The 18,223-nt window shown below is 33.2% G+C and overlaps 1 protein-coding gene across 1 annotated transcript in view; it reads right to left on the reverse strand.

Annotated features, from left to right (window-relative positions):
• LOC149796485 (uncharacterized) overlaps positions 1-14,938 on the reverse strand; it is a 115,985-nt gene extending 101,047 nt beyond the window's left edge. Inside the window, exon 1 of the mRNA XM_089960231.1 lies at positions 14,506-14,938. Coding sequence (XP_089816357.1) covers positions 14,506-14,578 — 73 coding nt within the window. The 5' untranslated portion in view covers positions 14,579-14,938. The remainder of the gene's footprint in view (positions 1-14,505) is intronic.
• Between the last annotated feature and the right edge of the window lie 3,285 nt (positions 14,939-18,223).

Consider the following 18,223-nt stretch of genomic DNA (forward strand, 5'->3'; position numbering starts at 1 on the left):
TCCTAGCATTGAGGTACTGCTGCTGTAAGCCCGACTCAGATGGTCTGGCCGTGTCATTCGAATGGAGGATACTAAAATGCCGAGACATCACTTCTGTGGTGAGCTCAAACACCGAAAGCGGAAAACATTGCGCCCCAAGAAAAGGTACAAAGACAACCTTAAGTGTAACCTGAAATGGTGCTGAATCCAACCCAACAAGCGGGAAGCCCCGGCCATGCGTCGACTTGGCATAAGTTCATCGTGAAGACTGTCGAACTTGTGGATTATCACCACCGCCATCGCCTAACTGCCACGAGAGAAAAATTGCACACATCATAATCCTAGATTATCTAGTCTACAGATTTCACATGCCATACCTTGAACATCTGTATGCATCCAGCTTTGGACTCAGTCGCCTCTAGTATCATCATCGCACACAATGGACAACCGAAGATGAAGATATAAATAAACAAATATTATATATATATATATATATATATATATATATATATATATATATATATATATATATATATATATATATATATATATATATATATATATATATATATATATATATTGTTACGAGTCTGTGCTCTTAAAATAAGTATTAAAAAAGTAACTTAAAAGAGTGAAGGCAACAAACTTTGTAGAATTTAACAAATAATTTATTTCCCTGGTCTAAAAGTAAACAAATACGATAAAATAACTTACGGCATTGAGAATTAAATCCAAATTGTAATCCAAGAATTAAAACACAAGTCCTATCAATTAAAAGTTCTAAGTGAATCTCAGTTCAAATCCCGATGAAATTCAAGATGGAAGGCAATGACGTCTGTAATTGTCAGCGTTGTACTGATGTGTCAACGGTCTTTTGTTGAATCACACAAACTATTATTCCAGCTTTTTATTTCCATATAAATTCCAGTAAATGTCTTTGTCCAAGATTTATCAGAGGACTTTTGTATTTCCAGGGAAAACAATCACTTGAAATTCAATAATTTGAAGAAAATTAAAGGTCAGCTCAAACTGGTCACAACATAATGCAACTTAACGTATCAAATGTGTTAAGCCCGATTGACTAGCCGTTATCAATACATGTGTTATACACCTAATTAAGACGGAAAACATATTCCCGGATGCGGGTCAAAAGTTCCTCCTGCTTAAAAAAATAGAAGTTTGTTTACCAACTGACACATGCTTGATGTCACGTAGTCAAGCTATGACATTGACTCAACTTAATGATTCTTACTCTGAGAAAGATTTGAAAATTATTTTAAAAAGTTGTTTAGATAAAAAATAACAGAACAAAATTGTTACAAAAGTCAGTCAAGTTAAACAGAACTGAACTCTGTTCTGGACAATATCAAGTCAAATAAGCAATATTACATTACAATAATGGAATTTAACAAATTTTAAACTAAGAGACAAACAATGCACTTAAATATACATGACATATATATATATATATATATATATATATATATATATATATATATATATATATATATATATATATATATATATATATATATATATATATATATATATATATATATATATATATATATATCCTAGATGCTACTGTCACAGAGCAATATTTAATACCTTAAATCATGTCGATTCAGTATACCGGTAGCATGCATGAAATAAATCAATCAATAATTCTGAGGCTGAATATCTTTGTTACACTGCATGAAAGAACTGCGTTCTATCCGCATTGCGTTTATAACAATAAACACTTTTAGCCCTCTTGTTCTCAGGCTAAATAAAGAATTCTATAGTTGGTTTTATCGTTTCGTCCGTAATACTTGCGTCAGTATATTTATCGGCAGATAACTGGCAGACGATTGGACCAGAGTGTGTTGATTCATTTGTCTTTTTTTCTGCATGTTTTCGCAGAGATTCTGTTTTCGTACGATAAACGTTGATATATACGGCAAAACTGGCAAATCCGATTGACTGTATTTTCAGTTATATTTATTCACTTCACATACACATTAACCCCAGACATATGCATTTGAAATAACTGTAGAATCCTAGAGTTATCAGTTTTTTTTGTAAAGATTTTTTTATATATACTTTGAAATAGACTACCATCCTTGGTATGTTCTTCAACCATTTCAAAGATACAAGAATGAGAACTAATGAAGACAAATGAGAAGAAAAAAACTGTATTTTATGTAGATATTAACGTTTCTTCTATAACAAATACGCATTCTTTATTGATTGGTATTGCTTCGAGACCATATATCGTTTAGGCTAGATAATGTCCTCATAATGCAACACATATATTCTGCAGCGTGTATGTTTATAAAATGTTTCTTCAATAAGCTCGATTCAACGAAGTCAAAAATGTATTTCTACATTTAGAATATTCTTCAGAATTCAAAACACGAGCATCTATACATGGAATTAGGACCACCATTTACGTCCTTATATATTCGAATATTATGGGTTTTTTTCAGTTGCGAAGCATAGAAACATAAAAGGTTTAATCATTGTACATCTTAAATGTAAATAGGTATCCTATGTATAAAATATAATATTTACCTATTACAATCAGTACACCATCGAATATGTCGTACAATAATATTCCTCTCATGAAAGACTCATTGATCAAATCAGAGAAAGAGTTTCAATGTCATTATATTTCAGAAAAAGAGTTTCAAAGTCATTGTATTACAAATCTTAGACATTGTAATAGAACAATATTAATTGCATTCCAAATATTCAAAAAATATAAATATAAATTATGCAGTTGTTTAATTAATACTGAGTTTCCAGAGTATTATGAATTTCAATTGACATTTTGTTTCTTCTATTCTTCATTGATTTTCGATGTAGCCATTACTTGCACACAGTTGTGATGCCATGAAGTGTTATCTTCTCCAATGCTGATGTTTTAGGTACATATATTCAATACAGCATAACAGCAACGGCTCGGTCTTACCAAAACGTTTACATTTTTTAAGAAATATTTTTTCTTGTATCTTCAGTTGTAAATCATCAAACATAGATGGCCTTTCTCCCTAATATATCAGCATTAATATAATGTCGTTGGGTAAAGAAATGACGTTATTTTGCTATACAAGATTAATTGATGCGCATTGATTATCTGTTATAAATGTAAGTATATTACGTTATCAGGTATTTATGATGTATCATTTTTCATATTTAGCCAAGCTACATTGATAAATCGATGGTTGCACATAGTGTACGCAATACTGCACCATATATATGACGTCATATTTCTAGTGACACGTTCAGCTCCGTGAAACGCCTTTTCATGGGATAGTTGCCTGTTAAATGCAAAGACAGAGTAAACTCCTTATGCGAAAAGCTACTCCATCTGCCACCCTACCCCACCACTCACCCCCAAAAGATATATATATAAATAAAGAACGTCATCATAAATATAATTTGATAAATATAAAAAAGATGGATTGAAGGGTCAAAAGAGATGAGTTGGAAAGCTAGATAAAGATATAAGGGAAATCTGCAACAGCGAAACGAGTATTTCACTGATGACTATACACGACCCTTCTTGAAAACTAATTTACTAATAATTTTGAAATTAAAAAATCAAAAGAGAAAGAATATTTTTGAAGTCATATAAGCGAAACATCTTTCTACTTATAAAATATCGTGTCATGGACAAAAAATGTATTTTTAGTTGTCCTCGTCAGTAGATATAAAAGGTCGACAGAAGAAAGATGATCCTTTCAGTATTTAAAACCATCAATAATTATAAATACACCGGCAAGACAAGGACTTAACGTTCAGATAGTAAAATCTTGTTAGAGATAGGTATTGCTCCTCACACCTTTGCTACCTTAATTCTGCAATCAAGATAAGTACAAATAATAAAGTTTTTACCAAACATGCAATACAAAGACGCACTGTGTCTTCTTTTAGTGGACTTAACTCCTGGTCAGCATATAGTCAGGCAAGGAATTATTTTTGCGCTATTGAATCAGCGTATGTACTGCATTTAAAAGAACGGATGCCAGTCGTAAAATAAACGCATGTTTTCAGAAGAAACCCGCGTGTTTGTACATTTTAAGCATTAGGCTTCCACCTGGCGCCCTTTATGTTTTATTTCCAATTAATGTAAACGAGGAGGTCAAACAAGGCAGGATATTTATAGTAGGCACCTATAAGTGAACTTTTGTCAAATACGAGTCGCGCGGCATACAGATTTGATATTGGTTTCTTTTTTTTTATTCATAGATAAATTATTCGTAAGATGCGAATACTAACGTTTAGAACTATTAAATAAAACTCAATTAAAAAGCGTAACAAGCAACGCCGAAGTTCTTTCAAGTAAAATTTGTATAAATGTGTAAATTTCTAGTACTAATTTCTATACGATGCATTTATATATAATATAGTTTGATTTTGATAAAATAATGAAGATTTACATAATCTTTTTTAATTTCAAAGTCTTTTTCTTTTAATTTATCTGTAAGTATCCAATTATTAAATGCAAAATATGTTACTTTAAAAACTAATCAATTTTAAGAGTGAAATTTGAATTATGTCCCCTTGTATAACTATTAATAAGAATTCAGTATTGTTCAAATTTATAGAATAAGCTTAAAATGTGAAAAGTGATTAAAACAGCAATCATGAAAATATATTTTAATAACATGGTTAATATATATTTAACATATAATTATAATTTATGTTAAAATAATTATTATATTGAAAAATACTTCTTAATTTGTAATACTGACACTATTTTGCAAATTAAAAAGTAACTTATCTAATTTAAGTTACAGTGGCGAAAGATGATTCTCATTATACACAACAACACCTGAATAAATGAAAATGTGAAAAACATTTTGAATTTTCTTTTAATGGCTGTCATTTAACACTCTTGAATTTAGACCTTTTGGATATATTGTATCCAAACGGTGAATCCAATATGTGTCCATGAACAAACTTTCCATCTCCGAATTAATTATATCAATAGGCTGAAACGTTTGATACAGACGGATATTCTTCGCTATCAGGGATGACATCACTTATCGCAGACATGTAGCATCATGTCTCACCTAGTCACATTATCCTGATAGCGGGCCGACCAGTCCTAACACTAACCTCTTAATATTGAGCGTCTAGCGAGGCAGCTGTTAGTACGATTTTTGTAAGTCTTTGATATGACTCGGCCGGGATTCAAACCCGCGACCTCTCCGGGACCGAGGCGGACGCTCTAACCACTAGTTCGTGAGTGAACGGATGAAACCAGTGTAAAAAAACAATAGCAACATAAAAACTTGTCTTTTATTAAGAATTAATTGTTTATTGTATATAATAATTTCATCATCAACAAGGTAACTTGATCTTGGTAATTGGATCACGCATCGTTTGATAGCTGATAGACACAAAATCAATGTCGACGCTTCGGGTCTCGCAAGATCCATGCCCTTCGTCTCTCAAACTCGACGCGATACAAATTCATGTACCAAGATAAAGTTACTGTACTGGTAAATTGTATTGTTTTTCCATCAAGCATTCTAATATTTAGCGCATCAAATAATGCATTTCAATGTGACGATATGTCTTTAATGATACGAGTTGATATAGCGGTGCATATTTGTTTCAGCATAGAGAATTTATTGAAATAATATCATTCAAAGTGACGAGGACGGTGTTTAGAGCTTTAAAACAACGAATGTGTATACATCTATGTCATTTGTCACTTATGAACAAAAATATGGTTTCAGGCGATCCCCTTTCCTTTATATCCTTTCCTAGGCTTGGCCTTTATAACCACTCATGATGCTTTATTTACCCTGTTCAGCTGAATTTTAAATATGAATCCCTTTCTTTTCATGACAACAAAGATCACCAAAATCCTCTCAGAATAATGAAGGGCTAAATAATGTTTGGTCCAAGTGTAAAAGCACACACCATTGGTAACTGCGGTTGTACCTACCCGGTGAGTCAAGACTGTGCTTCCAGCTTGTCGGATAGGGTGTCTGGCTGTATGAAAGAACGTTAGTTCGTTCAAATATAATGTCGCCCAACATCTCCCACATCTCTCAATATAGCGACTTAAGTCTCTGATATAAACTGTTTATTTGAATGGTAAACTAATTTTGAAACACGTCCCGAGTTCATGGTTGGAAAAATGGAGATGCATTACTGGACGAATCAAATTACATGTCTTGGTGTTTTACAAAGATTTCTCCAGCCAAGAAAAATGTGTTAAGTTCCATTAAAATGGATTCCATTTCACTTTACCAAGAGCGGTCATGCATCCATTGACACATTTTATTTTGAAATATTTTTCTCACAAGGCATAATTAATTTACAGATGAAAGAGGAAGCATTGACTCTAAAGCATATATACCCACACCAACAGCAACTCTGGTATGATCTATCAGTTCATAGCCCGTAAAACAACAAGGTGCAATTGTATTTAGTGGATAGTAGATAACTGGGTGTCGGATAGTAGATAACTGTTTGGTTGATAGTAGACAGCTAGGGTGGTGTATAGTAGATGCCAGGTTGGTGAATATATCTTTCGGTGTGTTCAGTAGATAACGGGTTGGTGGAGGCAATATAACTGGTTCATTGAAAGAAAATATTAATTGATTTGTGAATAGTAGATAACAGTTTGGTAGATAGTCGAACACTAGGTGTTGATCGTGGATAATTGGTTAGTGAACAGCAGACAACAAGGCGATGGACAGTAGATAATTAGGTATTGATGTGTACAGATTATGAGGATAGTCGTTTTGTTGTTATTTTTCAAAAATGTGTTATGGGCGAAAGATATTGCCTACAAGTAAAATCGAATAAAGTGTCAGGCTTCAATTTTGATTTGGCTTCCAGTTAATACATTTTGTTTAATTCCAAACAATAAAATATAATCAATTCAAGTTTCCTGCCTGCAATAAGCTGTGAACTATACAAATATTTGATTTCATTTATATCTGATTTAAGTTGTGTTTAATCTGATTTGATTGTTTGTGGGTTTTGGAATCTTTTTATTTTCTTTACATGCCAATATAATGTAATTTTGTTTACTAGGAATTTGATATTTTCCACAAAATTCAGTTTGACCTGATGTTTTTCTTAGATACCTAATAATAGACACACTTGTTTCTATTTTTTACTTAGATCCTGGCCTTGGTTGATGGTCAAGTAAACAACTTTTTGCTAGGAGTAAAATGATTGGTTCTTATCAATTGCATACAGGAGCTATGTATCTTTTACATGTAAACACAATCGCGTCATCGTCAATTTCGAAATTAGGCATTTCCAAAATTGCGAAATACTTAGTATTAATAGTGATGTTTAGAGAGAGAGAGAGAGATAGTCCGGGCTTATAAACACTTGATGTCAAGTTGTTTTATTCTGTTGTGAACAGAATTTATTGTTTAGTTTTTAGTTATTTGTTAAAATTTCTTCAGATTATTTGGACTCTAAAAGATTAATTCGTTTCTTTGAAAGTATTATTGTATTCATACAGAACTCTTGAACAAGGACATTTCTTGAAAATTTTATTTGTGCTTCAACAAGGAACTGTAGACTTCAACACAGAACAACTTACAGCATACGTCATCGCCTTGTATCTTCATTTCTTCGTCGGGACTCGAACTTGGAATCATTAGAACATTTCAATATTATTATTTTAAAAAAATTATTCGTGAGTTATTCTTGGATTATTTTTGGATTTGATTCTGGAAACCGTAAGTTCTCATATTTTTTCATTTTTACAGTATTTGCCCAGGAAAATAAATCATTTGTTATATTTTTCAAAGCTTATTGTTTTCACTCTTTCTTGTGTTACTGTTTATCGAGCCTAAACTCGTAACATAATAATTTGGGGCTCGTCCGGGATCATTTTGAATTTTGGATAGAATATTTCACAAAACTTTGTTTTTTGAAATTTGAATTCCCATTGTTTTTTAAATTTTTTTGTGAAATCGGCAAGCTTTTTCTAAAATGTCAAAAAAGTAGAAATCTTTCTTTCAAATCCTACCCAGGAACAATTAGATCTTTTATTAAAAAAGATGAATAGATTCAATTTGCTAGAAAATACGATCAACACAGATGCATTTACAAGCGGAAGAAAAAGAGAAAGAAAGACAAATGCAGTTATAAAAAGAACAAATCATTTACAAGCGGAAGAAAGAGAAAAAGAAAAACAAATGCAATTACAAAAAGAACAGATGCAAATGCAAAAAGAGAAAGAAGAGAGGGAATATCAATTTAGAATGAAAGAAATGGAACTGGCATGTGAAAAACACATTCATACTTCAAATACAATTTTAAGTTTTGATCTTGCAAAGAATATTAGATCAGTGCCCCTATTAAAATATTAATAGGGATAGGATTGGCCAAATTACTCAAGAGTGATATAGAACCCTTCAATATGAATGGTTCATAATAAAATCAGACTGGTATTTGTTAGACCCAACAAATGTGTTGCTTTCAATACATGACCGTGACCTTGACCTCTTAGAAATAAGAGCTTTAGAATAGGTCTGTATTGATTCTGATGCCTATTTTTCAATCTGTAGCATTCAGAAATAATGTGACCTTTTTCTTGCAATAGGTACACGTAGGAAGAGAAAAGGATCTTGAATCAAGCTTATCAGAAGCTTGATTTTTAGAAGTTGTGCCAGTATGAGTTTAGAAGGGCTTGTATTAGGCTGAAATACTTTTCTGCCAGAAGACTGTTGAGTAAACGTCTTATTTATGTTACGTGTTTAGGCTCGAATGAACAGTAACAAGCGATAAATCTATAAATTTTTCAACGCTTTCACAGCGTTAATGGATTTATGCGCTCGCATTTCCAGAGTCAAGTTTCATTAATTTAAACGCATTTGTCTATTTATTATTGCAGACAAATAAACGTAATTGGGCTAGCTGTTAAGGTTGACACTAAAATGAACTTCAGCTGTTTACTTAAACATTATTATAGATATTAGTATGCCTTCCCGGATTATGAAGTATTCAGTCTTGACTGTAGGTGGAAAACCCGTATAAATATCATACCCTGGATATAGAATCTATGTTGGAGTTTAGCTACTCACGTGGCTTTTATTTTTATAGACCTGCATACGTTACCCTTACACGGTGGGAGAGTGACATGTCAGGATACTACTATAAAGTACCTTTAACCAAGTGAATGAGATGGACAATATAAAACGTGGCTTGATCATTTCGTAATAAATTAATCCAGTCGATGGTACCGGGCAATTACAATTTACCGTACATTGATCTCCAGGTTTGAAAAGTTTACCTATAAGAATGGTATGGTTCTTTAAGTGCGTTGACCAAATGAAATGACACAATGAAAAGGCACACTGGAGCTCATAAGTTACTATCTCTATCAACATTTGAGTTTGTTATGGACTGATTATTATTATTTGACATTTTAATTTGTTTTGGATTGAGAATTGACTGGTTTTACTTAGATGTCTAGAAATAAGCGTCGGTTTTAATTTTTAAAAACTAATTAAAATTATGTTTTTCTGATCCATATTTGTTATAGGAACTAGCTGATAACGGATGTTTTAGACTAAATTCTGTTCAAACTTTAAAAGTCTCACTGACTGGTGTTTGTGATATTTTCAAACCTACACATTAGAAATATGGTCATATATATTTTGAAACAAAACGTGCATCATGGAATATGAATTCATCAGTACCGAAGTGTTTCAAGATCTCTGCTGCCTTCAGCGACTAATACCTAAACGTTACCCATTAATTATATAAAGAAAATGAATAAACATCAAACGAATGAAAAGCTTACATATACTTGTAAGGATCACAGCGACAACATGACGTTTTAACAATTCCAGAAAAAAAAAACATTATTATGATATGTAATCATATAAACAAGAAATGACAAGAAACACTTGAGTTTAATATCTTTCATCTCCACATTCCAAACCATGAGATAGTATGGAGTTGTATAAACATTGCTTAGGAAATAATAAAAACAATTGGTTTTCTGATAAAAATGCAACAAACGCTTTCTCTATCTGTCTCTACTTTATTTATTTTTTTATTACTCTTACGAGTACGATGAATTTGTCGAGATTCGTTTGCATTAATGTACTATATTCCTGATCCAGACATTAGTATATATATATATATACTTACTCTTCTTAGTCCTTGCTACTTTTCGTGTACCTGCTTGTGTGTTCAGTGCATGGCTGTTGCTAAGTTGTGAGTGCTTGTAGCCCGAACTCTTGTGCTGTAAATATGTCTAAAAATAATACTTAAACCAAGCCCCGAAATACTTCCATTGAAAAGGGGAGGCACTAAGTAAATACCAAGCCCCTTCGTTATTCATATTTTAATATGATCACACGCGATCACTCTGAGGCTGTCGTATTTCCTGCATGGTGCATCATTTGGATCCAGAACTCAAGGCTGGACAGCTGTATGCAGCCAATGCGTAACTTAAGAAGGACACCCAAATGTAGACAGCTAGTAACCCATAGGCGACTTATGATCTCGAGAAAAGTATGGCAAGACCCTTTTGAAAATACAAGAGGAAATAGTCCATTCGTATGTGCGGAGAGAGAGAGACAGACAGACAGACAGAGACAGAGAGAGTAAATAAACTCATAGCTGAAGAGACAAGCTCAAGTTAGAAATAGAAAGATGAAATAATTATACAAATTTTATTATCCACTACCAATAAATACATCTTATGTTCATTGGATGAATATACTCACCTGTCATCATACATGTAGCTGTATCCACACACACATATATACACACACACAGCAAGACCTTATATTTTTATGAAAAGGCCCCTAAAAGTGTTCCAAAATTGCTGATAAAGTAAGTGACAGGCTAGGTAGCAGTAAACGAAAGTTACAATGTTGAACACCCCAAGGTATACATTTATCCTGCGTTCAATGGATGTTTTAGCACTTCCTCGAAAGGACGTTAGTCGATAAACACCGGTGAAGTTTACACTCGCACAGTGAACGGGCATGTAAAACTAATTTTGAAAAAACACCACCACCAAATATTTTAGCTCAAGCATAATATTATAGTAGATGAACCTGCTCTTTTGCACGTCCATTTTTATATTAAAATGTTCTGTCTGATTTTAAGGGAAAGAGATTAATTTTACCTTGGAATAGTCATTATTGTGATTTTAGTTTATGATATAGTCGTAACGTAAGCAATGTAGTAATTATTTAAATACAACAACAAAGTATCAAGCACTTTGGTTTCATTGAGTTTTGTCTATATACATTTCCTGGTAAATGGAAAGAAAGACATTTCATACTTATTGTATGAGAACGAATACATAATTGTTCCTTGGTTCTTTAAATTCGCCGCTTGTACGAAATCATTTTATTGATACACGTAGGAAGTTTTCAATCAGTCTGTCACAGAATGAGGCAAGAAATAACTTGGTTTCGAATTAGAACGATTTGACCAGTTGTTGTTGTACATGCGTACAACGTTACCTAGCGTGGATACTTGTTTTCTAGTTGGGCAACCGAACTAGCGCGTATCTCGTCGTAGATCGCTTGCGGCGAGAAACAATAAAAGCAAGGCATGCACGGGTATTTTACCCTAAATAATACTCAGTCACCTGTAGAATTAAGGCATGTGCTTCTTTCTAACTGATACATCGGTCTTTTGGATTGTGTCAAGGAGTGTACGTTCTCCATTTTTTCTACAGCCATAGGGATAAGTGTTACATTTTTATTTTTTTTGATATGTGAAGCATATTCAGATTTTAATGCCGTAAAATGATGCCTTTACCACTACGCTGATTTGAAACGTTGTGAACTTTTGAATTGTTACAAGTTGCTATTAAGAGTTTAATTTAGTAGCATGTATCTATAGATTTTAATTCAGTGTCTGTTATTATGACCTGTTTAGTGTTATTGTAACTCTGTGCGTATGTGTGTGCGGGTATATCGGGCTGTCGGTCTGGCCATCTGTGTGTCTGTATGGGGATGGAAGCTGATGTGACCATCATGGGCATAGAAGGATGGAACCGCTGATTTGTAAACTTATGCGCATAGTGGATCCATGAAGGGTGTGTGTGGCCAATACAAGTGTGGGCCTACCCATGAATTCAGGAAAACTGTATGGTTTATCAATGGACATGTTTGCAAGTTTTTTATGAGCATTTACGTGTCGTACAAATGACTGAGTCAGGAGTCATGTTTGTTGCAATTGATTTATTTGTTTCAATTGAGTACAATTGAGTCATTTTCATTACACGAGATTATATGAATCTTACTTTCATTAAGTGAGATTATATGAATCGCATTTTTCCCATTTGTGAATGTTTGTATAAAGAATTGAATAGTTGTGTGTACTACATACATATGTTTCATCATACATAGCTGATCTGGCGTTCGCTTCTGACGTCCAGTATGAATCTGAGTATGGCAGACCCAGCCCAGAACTACTTAGGTATTTTCATACAAATTTTACAAATATAACTTGCCTTGAAACCCATTAATAAACTTTAAAATACTCTGAAAGTTTGACAGAGGGATATGTAAGAAAAAAATACATTTCTTGTGTTCCGAGTCCAGGGAAAGAGCATAGATCGATATCGGTGTTAATACATTTTATCAGTTGCCTCAGCCACCTATACATAGATAAAATAATTTTAATAAATTTTCAGATTAGATGATTGGCATATTACAAATCACAATTTTATATTTCTTTTATATTACACCTGGTATATATCTGACATGGTTTTTATTATGTAACGCATACGAAAACATTCTCATTGAACTCTTCTACAAAACAATCGTATTTCTGACAGTCCCCGATTCTGTCCCATAATAGTTTACAACTGCATATCAGTACTGAATAAACTGTATCCTACAAATCTATACACATCGAGGAAAATGTCATCTTTATATATTATATATATATATATATATATATATATATATATATATATATATATATATATATATATATATATATATATATATATATATATATATATATATATATATATATATATATATATATAACGGTCACTTATATCATATATTGTCTGCGGTTTAATTTTAGCAGAAATTTCAAGCATAGACAAATTAATCATCATCACCGCTCTGTTGATTCAACTGGTAAGCATGTCTCATTAGACTGTTGAACATAATTTACATAATATCGACTTTACATTAAAAATATATTACAGATATTTCGTTGTTTATGAAGCATACAGTAATACTTCACGTATTGGGTTAGACATCAGTTTCAGATTTTATATTTTTTGCAACAATAATATTGAATTGATTGGACCTTATTCTTCAAAGACAGCGAACTGGATGTTACAATCTTTATTTTCATAATTGAAACAACTCAAAAACACGCACAAATTCTTTAATATTTAAGGAGAACATGTGTCAGCTGATGTTCATGATTATGGATAATCAAACTTTGAACAGTAATTGAAAATCATTACAGACTCACTCTACATTATTTAGTTTTATGAACTATGCATAGAGATTTCGTGCGAGGAGAGAAGATACGTTTCATCTATCAATATACATCAATTTTAGTAATTTCCTGCGTTCTGCAAGACTGTCCGCATGACAAGACGAGTGGAACAAACATATTTCAGCAGTCGGATACAGGAGTGATTTTGTGTGTAAAGAGCAGAGTGGATTTAAAGCTAGTTCAAATTTCATAGCTGATTTTCAATGAAAAGGTGTGTGTGTGTGTGTGTGTGTGTGTGTGTGTGTGTGTGTGTGTGTGTGTGTTAGAAGCTTAATCAGATTGATCTAAACAATCGGTGCAAATAAAGACTTGTGCGGTTTGACCATGGGACTAGCATCTAAATTCAAGGCTATAGCCATAATATACAATTTTATCCAGTCAGATAAAACTCTATTATAATAAACGGGAAATTTTAATTTTAAGGTAACACCAACCCACCAAAATCCTTAATGAATGTTTATTATTTGGTTGGGGCTGAAATGAAATGATGGCAAGAGATATAAACTTAAATTTTTGAACGAATGAAATAGAGGAGTTCATATTTGATATTGATGAAATCTGGGTCAGTACGTGTACTCAGCAATCAATGTACGTGTAGATACTGAATAACAACCGCATACAGCGATATTTGTTCCCTTAGAATTGATAGTTTTTACTAGATAATAGAAGCTCTTGTGCATTTTTGAATGTCCGACACATTTTATTTTCACTCAACACCATATACCGAATATATTTTTTTCTTTTTATGGGGGGCGGGTGTACTCACGAAATAATCTTTCACAAAGCTGTCCATCATAGGCTTCGCCTTGATGGATATACCACTGTTTGTGTCGATCCTACGATATTTTACTATACTGCTCTCTGGTCACTATTCCATGCGTTTAAATTATCTGGTTTGACTGTATATTGATTATCGTTTGAATGTAAAAAGTAATATTATATAAATGTAAAGTGCCCCAAATAATAATAATATAAATAAATAAATAAATTAATTAATAAATAAATAAATTTAAATAGGTTCCTTAAAAGGTCTAGAAGACAAAATCAGCTTACCTTTGTGGCTTTGACAGGTCAACAGAAATGTCAAACACGTCACAAGATATAAATTTCCTAGTATTACATTCATGCCTTTAAATCACACAGAATATTTATCCTAATGAACAGATTGAACAAGTATTACATAAGAAAAGTTAATCAAGTATCCATTACGACACTAATGCCAGTGTTGTGCTCTGTTCCTTACGGCACAACAAGTGTTAAATGTACTAATAAATGGAGGATCTCGTAAAATACTAATCAATGGACGAGTTCTCTTTCTCGGAATCACTGCAAACGCGAAGGAAGTCTGAACGAATCAATAACAGCGTAAATAAATTCCAACCGTACTTGAACAACTGTGTACTCATAAGTTTCATTCCATATATCGTGCCAATAGCGACTTACTGAGATAAAAAGAAGATATTTAATAGACTTCTGGTGAGAATGCACGAAATGTAGATGTGCCTCAAATCTTGAAAACTGTATCTAAATTAATATTACTAAGGTGTTTATATATATATATATATATATATATATATATATATATATATATATATATATATATATATATATATATATATATATATATATATATATATATATATATATATATATATATATATATTGAAAATCAATACTATTATTTGCAGACTTTCCGCCCACGGTCTTGAAGTGTTTCGATTATGTTGATGCCAAATAAAGAAAACACTGAAACCCAGCTCCCCTTTTAGCGATTAAATTACGAGAGTCTCGTGTTTAGAACCGACATCACGATAGGGTAATTGATTATAAACAAATATTGTCTGCTGAAATTTCCTAATTAAATCAGCTACTTGAAAAAATGACATTGATTTATCAACAAGGATCGATATGTCTAGTCATATATGTTATGAATTTTAATCGTTACTAACTGAATCAGCTAGTCGAATATAGCTCTCCACTAAAGTGTGTTGCCATTAACTTGGAAAGATTGCTATATTAGAGTGCATAACACTAAATACATAAAATTCAAACACTTTGACATTGTAACGTACAAACATAAATTGATCTGAGAGTTAGGAAATTTGTGTGAAACCGAAGGAATACCATCACCCTCTCCGAATGACCTCATCACTTTGTTCTTGGTTTTCATAAAACGCGACCGCTCTTCATGACGCACGCATCACGATTCAAGAAATAAGTTTCACACGGCCCGCTTGTCTAATAGTATAGAATACTACATAAAATTATGACGTGAGCGAACAATGGATGAACAGAAAACAAAGTTGAATCTACTGATTCAGGAAGAAAGTCTATTCAAAGTTATTATTTTAAACGAGTTTGCAACTTACTTAAGCTCGGTTATTTGACCAGAATCAACGCAGAGATAAGTCCCTGTCAACGTATTGTACCTACAGTGTTGTTTTCTAAATATATTTTGAACACTGATGTAAACTGCTCATTAGGTATGGCAGTACGTGCAACATAATTGTATTCACAGGAAGGATGCATTCTAATCATAGTAGATGCTGACCAACTTGGAAGGAACACGTACACTGCATTTAGGTTTACGTTATGGAAAAAACACATCTGAATTTAATATCTGATTCTCCTCCCATGTGGAGGAGAAAATTTGTGTATTTGGAAGACAAAAGTACTCTAGGCTCGTAGTTTCACTGCACACCTACCAAACTTGCTATCCTATACATGGTCGGTCGTATTCCGACTTTATATTCTATACTGGTTATGGTGGATCAGTTGCGGGTTCGAGACCATTAATGACTAGCATGGGTAAGCTGCTACAGTCCATCCTTAGGCAAAGAATTGTACTCCCTTTGCCCTGGCACTAAAACGCTATTGATGTGCTTATGTGCCACTATTGAACACCATCTCTACCTTCAAGAACAAAAGAATAGAACAAAAGGTATTGTTGAATTGTATTACAAAACAGAAACTATAAAAATTGTTTCAGAATTTACTCTCAGCCTATCTTAGTTTTGCTATATATTGGTATGCATATGTCCTACGTGCGATTTTCAAAGAATTAATAGGGTCGCAGATTAATATAGATTTTTGCATTTACAGCACTCTTTGCACTAAGTTTTGATACCATGACATTGTGAAAGGGTAGATAAGAAAGCTATGAAACATTTATTTTGACGCAGAAGTACCTATTGTTTTCGATCGGCTAGAGTGTTTTTTTTCCTAACCACTTGATTAAAAAGTAATACATATGATGAGCTGGTCCTTTCGAAACAAATAAGTGAGATATTTATGGAACACTCGACCAGATTAGACGCGACTAACCAGTCATTTCTGTGCAACAAGAAACTGCATTATATACTAAATTGGTTTGGCTCGCCACCGTACTACAGGGAAAATAAATAGTACGTAAGTCTCTTGCTTGCTCAACCAGATGGCAACACAAAATAATTTGAAATGCTCAGCGCAGATAAATAATAGCACACTGCAAAATTTGGATAAAGTTAATAGTGTTCAGAAAGGTGATATAACTAGTTCATGAACTTAATCTCTAAGTAATCTCAGTAGCAAAAGATGTTGTTTACAAGTTCCGATGAAATGAAAGTTTGGTCAAAGCAGATGTGTTACAAAATAACACTAAATAGAATAAAAATGTTAAATTGTCACTTTTGTCACTTACAAACATCAGGACACATCCTGCAATATTTGAGAAAATGTAAATATTTATAGATGCATTCAATGACAATAACACAGAAATAATCATAGTTAATCCCAAATACAAGAATTTTATAATAGTACGATACGGTGAAGGAATTAAAGACATGATGTGAGTAAATATACATATTTGCATTTAGCTTCACTTACAGCACAATTAGAAATTTTCGTTGACTTTACGAAATCTATAGCGATTTTAACAAAACAAATTCACTGAAAGAATGAAAAACAAAGATCAAATAAAATATAATTTATGGTGGCGCGGTATCATTCTTGGGCAACAAAAGCCAGACGACTTTTGCTCAAGACACACTGATAATTCTGGACAAATCTGAGCTTACCATACCGGATCGGTCGTCGCCCGGGTCAACAAGGACCGCGCCTGCCGTTGTCCACCAGCACGGAGGTGACAAGTGTGCTACTGGTACTCTGCATAAAATCAGAGCGAGTGACAGCATTGCCATCGCCACCTGGCACATTAGAACTCTGGCGCAAATTGGAAGAATCCAAGAGTCGACACATGAGCTGTAAAACTACACATGCCACATTCTGGGACTCTGTGAAGTTAGATGGAAATCCATAGGAGAACACCAAACTGAAGATGGGCATATATCATAATATAGTGGAGAGTGTGACAAGTCCATAAAAGGAGTAGGCTTCCTTGTAAACAAAGCCATCAAGGGATCTGTGCTTGAATGCTGCACCATATCTAGCAGAATCATTTCCATTCGTCTGAAAGCATCTCCCTTTAACATCACAATTATCAAAGTCTATGCTCCAACTACTGATCATGATGATGAAGAAATAGAGGAGTTTTACAACAAATTACAAGGTATTCTAAACATGGTCAGTAAAAAAAGACATCCTCGTCATCCAAGGAGACTGGAATGCCAAAGTTGGCAAAGATGCTCTAAAAGACTGGGGAGTACATTGTGGACCTTCTTGCAATGAGCTGACCAATGAAAGAGGGAGACGGCTGCTCGAGTTCGCAAGCTACAGCAACTTGGTACTAGCCAACACCCTGGGACAACATAAAGCTTCACGATGCTGGACATGG

Source organism: Sinohyriopsis cumingii, chromosome 6, assembly GCF_028554795.1.
Source record: "Sinohyriopsis cumingii isolate HCF-2022 chromosome 6, ASM2855479v2, whole genome shotgun sequence".
NCBI classification, from domain to species: Eukaryota; Metazoa; Mollusca; class Bivalvia; order Unionida; family Unionidae; genus Sinohyriopsis; species Sinohyriopsis cumingii.